Source organism: Lycium barbarum, chromosome 3, assembly GCF_019175385.1.
Source record: "Lycium barbarum isolate Lr01 chromosome 3, ASM1917538v2, whole genome shotgun sequence".
Classification (NCBI taxonomy): domain Eukaryota; kingdom Viridiplantae; phylum Streptophyta; class Magnoliopsida; order Solanales; family Solanaceae; genus Lycium; species Lycium barbarum.
In genome coordinates this window covers 1,404,559-1,410,220 of record NC_083339.1, presented here as the reverse complement: position 1 = coordinate 1,410,220, position 5,662 = coordinate 1,404,559, and the positions used below count along the sequence as shown (strand labels likewise).

The following is a 5,662-nucleotide window of genomic DNA, read 5'->3' as shown; positions in this document are numbered from 1 at the left end:
CGTGATGTTTGCCTGACTCGAGTGTGCACGAGCCACACTTATGCCAACTAGAGCTGTCTAACTGGTCACAGTGATAGTTAAGGTGTCTATTAATATATTTGGCCTATTAATTAACTGTGGTTACGCATTAATATTTACTTATATATCATGCTTCATGCAGCTAATGCTTTGATACAAACACTGGGTGCTTGTAGATTAATTTTTTTTGGATGGGGTTCTTCTCCATTTTCCCCAAGTTCCTATTTGGATGAAAGACACATGCCATAGTTAATAATTAATGGTTGAGATCTAATTGCCCAAATCAAGATCCTAACCATAGTTAGAATAACAAATATTTTCTTTATTTACTCTAAAAAAATTTGACAATCCCAAAATTCTAGCTAAAACATTATCTCGCCTATAAATTAATCCTAAAATTTTCTTTCTTTCCTATTTATTACGTGTCATATAAATGACTTATAAATTTTCTTTTCTTGAATTAAAATTAAAGCACGAAATATACAAAAATAATAATATGGGAACATATCCAGATGGACGTAGGGGGGAAAATTAACAAGAACTGTACCAAAAAAAAAAAAAAAGGAAGAGCACGTAATAATTAGGAAAAGAAAAAAAATTAGGATTAATTATTAGGTGAGATAATGTTTTAGTTAGAATTTTGGGATTGTCAAATTTTTTTAGAGTAAATAAAGAAAATATTTGTTATTTTAACTATGGTTAGGACCTTGATTTGGGCAATTAGATCTCAACCATTAATTATTAACTATAACACGTGTCTTTCATCCGATGACTTTTAACAGTTCCAGACAATCACATTCTAATTCTTAGCCGCCTTTGTGCCTCTCAACAGTTAAGTGGGATACACATTTCAATTATAAAATTGACCTTGTCGAAAGGAATTGGTGTTCTTTCTTTGTGTCAGCTGTGTTGAGGCTTTAAGTTTTCGAAAATCAGAGGCACGAGTCAGAATCAATGAAAGGGCAACATTCTTTATTTTTTTGCTCCACTTTTCTTTCCATCTTACTAATTTCCACAGCATTAAACATGATCACAACAGAAAAACCAATTAGAGATGGTGACACTATTGTTTCAGCTGGAGGGGTTTATGAACTTGGATTTTTCAGCCCTGGAAATTCCAAGAATCGCTATGTTGGCATATGGTACAAGAAGATAACAACTAGAACTGTCGTATGGGTTGCCAACAGAAACATTCCACTGAATGACACTTCAGGAGTGTTAAAACTCAATCCCAATGGGATACTTGTACTTCTCAACTGTTCTAATGCTTCAATTTGGTCATCAAACTCATCAAGATCCTTAAAGAATCCAAAAGTGTGGCTCCTGGATTCTGGGAATCTTGTTATCAGTGATGGTAATGACAGAGACCGCGGGATTAATTTTGCGTGGCAGAGTTTTGATTATCCAGGAGATACTTTATTACCTGGCATGAAGCTTGGACGTAATTTGGTCACGGGCCATGATTGGTACATACAATCGTGGAAGAGCACTGATGATCCTGCACCAGGCGAATATATAGAACGTCTTGATTCTCATGGATACCCGCAATTTTTCGTGTGGAAAAATTCGTCTATAGTATTTAGCACAGGGCCATGGAATGGTATCGCATTTTGTAGTAGTATTAAACGTAAACCAACTACATATTACACTCTCGAGTTTTCTATTAAACAGCAGGAAATTTACTTCAAGTACAGGCTTAAGGAGTCCGTGCCCACCAGGTTGGTGATCAACCAGGATGGGATGGAAGAACACCTAATATGGATTGAGCAGAGTCACAGCTGGATGGTCTACGCGAATACGCAAATGGATAACTGTGATCGTTTTGCTTTATGTGGTCCTTTTGCAAGTTGCAACATCAATAACTCTCCTCCATGTGACTGCTTGCGAGGTTTCGAACCTAGGTATTGTTAAAATATGTGATCATCACACTTTAAGCTATTACACTTTTGATTACTAGTTATGCCTTCATGACAGTGCGATCCCTCTGTCTGCTCATCTAAAAGTTTAAGCTATTTGAAAGAGCATATTTTTAATTAGTGAATTATGTCTTTACAGGTATCCTGGACAATGGTATGCAGCGGACTGGTCTAGTGGTTGTGTAAGGAGAACTTCTTTGGCTTGTAACCAAGATGGTTTTCTTAAATTTACGAGTATCAAGATGCCAGATTCTAGATCATCCTGGTTTAATGAGAGCATGAACCTTGAAGAATGCAAGAAAATGTGCTTGGCAGATTGCAATTGTACAGCCTACTCAAATCTTGATATCAGAAATGGCGGAAGTGGATGCTTAATATGGTTTGGTGAACTCAATGATATTAGAGAGTACAGCAACAAAAATGAACAAGTCCTGTTTGTGAGAGTTGCTGCTTCAGAATTAGGTAATGACCCTACTCTCTATACCAATATAAGCACAACTCTTTAGAATAAAAAGGAACTCTACTATCTTATTTACTTGATGGACATTGAAGTTGATTAGGTGCTTTAATAGTTGGTAATATGTCAATTGCTTAGTAAATGATAAAAATGCTTTTATCCAACTATGAAGAAGTTTAGCTCTGGTGTTCCTGACTAAAACTGAAACAACCCAAAATTTGCTAAAGTCTTATCAACCATTAAACAGCTGCATATCTACCATTTTTTCCCTTTGAGGTGCCATACTAGCAGGAGATGATAATCTAGTACGATCTTGGAGTTGTCTCTAATTTGATCTCTTGAAACTTTTTATGCAAAAAACATATTAGCTTCAGGTAATTTGGACACTACGTGTTCCGCTGTACTTTGCTCATCTTTCAGAAAAGATATGTTCTAACTACCAGTACATCTTGAAATTGGTTAAACATGGCCTACTCTTTGTAGAAGCGCCATGAAACTAGGGAAAGCATCCCGAATGTAGATGACGAAAGTCCAGTAGCCAAAAGCATTACAAGCTTAGGGAAAGACTAAAGAGGATCAAATTAATAACAAAATAAAAATAACTCACCGGAGCAATTCTCTACTGATTTGGCCAACTCATATATCAATTGAAGACTGCTTATGGACTTATTATGGAACAGATTCAGACAGGAATTGGAGGAGAAAGAGGTCAGCCCTGATTGCGATCATTTCAGCACTAGTAGCAACTTTTATCCTCGGTTTTGTAGGTTGGTTTTCCTTCCAAAGAAAGAACAGAAGAACAGATAAATCTGCTAGAGGTACTCTTGTCTAACATTCTTTATTAGAAAACTGTTAACTGTGAATGCTTTACTACCTAGGTAAATTCTCCATCTAGCTAACATTCTTCGCAGCTCATTAATATCATGTTTGTGACCGGCAAATATATATTGACAGGTTCAGAAGTTGGAAACGAAGACCTCGAGTTGCCATTGTTTAGTTTAGTTATTGTTACTACTGCCACTAAAAACTTCTCGTCTGCTAATGTGATTGGGGAGGGCGGCTTTGGACCCATTTACAAGGTAAATCAACTTTGATCTTCGAATTCTAGCTAGAAGTGGCATGCTTGACCCTTGATAAAAAAACCTGTAGGGTATCCTAGCAAATGGACAAGAGATAGCAGTAAAGAGGCTATCAGAGTATTCTGGACAAGGTGTTCGAGAGTTAAAAAATGAAATCGTTCTCATTTCCAAGCTGCAACATAGGAACCTTGTCAAGCTTTTGGGTTGCTGCCTTGAAGGAGAAGAAAGGATGCTGATCTATGAGTTTATGCCCAACGCTAGCTTGGACTATTTCATTTTTGGTCTGCTTCTCATGATTCATTAACTAAATATTATTTGATAAGCCCTTACTGTCTCTGAAGCCATCAATGATTAAGTCTACATTGTGCAGATCCAAGCAGAAAAGCTTCACTTGCATGGAAGAACCGTTTTAAAATTGCTATGGGAATATCTAGAGGTCTTCTTTACCTTCACCAGGACTCAAGATTAAGAATTATTCACAGAGACCTTAAGACCAGCAACATTTTATTAGATAGTGAAATGAATGCCAAAATTTCTGACTTTGGCCTTGCCAAAATTTTTGGCGGAGAACAAGTGGAAGGAAATACTAAGACGATACTAGGGACATAGTAAGTTCTACAAACCTTTACGATAGAATCTTTATTACTTTCAGTCAGTAGATGAACTTAAATTTGATGAGTTGATTCAGTGGATACATGTCACCGGAGTATGCCGTTGATGGGAAATATTCAGTAAAATCCGATGTATTCAGCATCGGTGTTACCATTCTAGAAATAGTTAGTGGCAGAAGGAACAGGAAATTTCATCATTTGGAACATCATTACAATCTTTTGGGACATGTAAGCACAAAATTTTGTTTCCTTATTCACTCTTCCTATTGTGAATGCATTTGTATAAATGTGTACTGTTTTTAATTTAGGCATGGTTACTTTGGACTGAAGGAAAAGCATTGGAACTGATGGATGCATGTTTAAAAGAATCATTTTCAGAGTCTCAAGTGTTGAGATGCATTCAGGTCGGGTTGTTGTGCGTCCAAAAACTCCCAGAAGATAGGCCTATGATGGCATCAGTAGTCTTCTGGTTGGAGAATGAATGCCCAGTTCTTCCTCAACCGAAGCAGCCTGGTTTTTTCACAGAAAGGAATTCAATGGAATCAACAGAGTCAGCTGAATTTTTAAGTTAACTTGTTGTAATCGGGTAAGGCCATGGTGCTGTGCATCCAAGTTCAATCAGCACATATTATATATAATTAATCAGAAGAAAACCGGAAAGTGTGTCCACAAATTTACAAGGATAAAGAGCACTCTGACAGTTAATCAGGAAAAAACCTGAACTTGAAATCAAGGAGGCGGGGGGGGGGGGGGGGGGGGGGGATTTGTTTAAGGTGTACGTACTTAGAACATTATCAGATTTTTCTTTTAAGACTAGTCTTTACATCTGTATCGAGTTATAGATTTGTCCTTCTCATACCAACACACTTATTCTTCTTTTTCCCTCTCGGTATTCAGTATATGCTTTGTAGCCCAATTAATCCGGAAACACATTGGCAAGTCCAACTTTATAGGTAAAATTTAAGCCTTCCTATCAAAAGTAGGGGCGGTCCCATGTGGTATAAGTGGGATCAACTGAACCCACTTCATCGGGAAATTATGTTGTATGTACACGGGAAATTTGGCTTAAAGCAAAAAGTTTACTAATATTTAGTTTTATTGAACCCGTTTGAGCATAGCTTTTGCCAGAGCCGGCTCAACCTATAGGCCATATTGGCAATTGCCTAGGGCCCCACATTATTTTATACTATGTAGTATTTTTTTTTTATCTAGTAGTTTAGGGAAAAAATTACCAAGACTATCTTGTTAGCTTAAAAATGGGAATAAAAAAAAATATAATAAAAATAAATAAAAAAGGACAAAGAGGTCACCGTTTGGGATTGAGAGAGAATAATAAAAGTTAGTGATAGAAAGATGTAAAGTACCATTCATAAAGGCTATATTTTAGCGAAGCATGATTTCATGCCAAAAATGTAGCTCATACATCTTTTCTCTAATAAATTATTGTACTTTATATTTAACTTTTTAATTTTTTTCTCACCACTGTTTAACTTTTCCTCAATACTCATCACTTATCAAACACAAATTCTCTTTGATTTTTTATTCTTCAATCTCCAACTAAACTTTTCAATCTTCATTCTC

General features: G+C 36.4%; 1 protein-coding gene across 1 annotated transcript; it reads left to right on the top strand.

Annotated features, from left to right (window-relative positions):
• The first annotated feature begins 406 nt into the window (after positions 1-406).
• LOC132629861 (G-type lectin S-receptor-like serine/threonine-protein kinase At4g27290) lies at positions 407-4,812 on the top strand. The gene is made up of 8 exons (XM_060345257.1): positions 407-1,919; positions 2,074-2,396; positions 3,072-3,209; positions 3,346-3,470; positions 3,541-3,751; positions 3,841-4,078; positions 4,159-4,309; positions 4,390-4,812. The coding sequence occupies exons 1-8, from the start codon at positions 973-975 to the stop codon at positions 4,651-4,653; spliced, it is 2,397 nt and encodes a 798-aa protein (XP_060201240.1). The 5' UTR covers positions 407-972; the 3' UTR covers positions 4,654-4,812.
• The last annotated feature ends 850 nt before the right edge of the window (positions 4,813-5,662 follow it).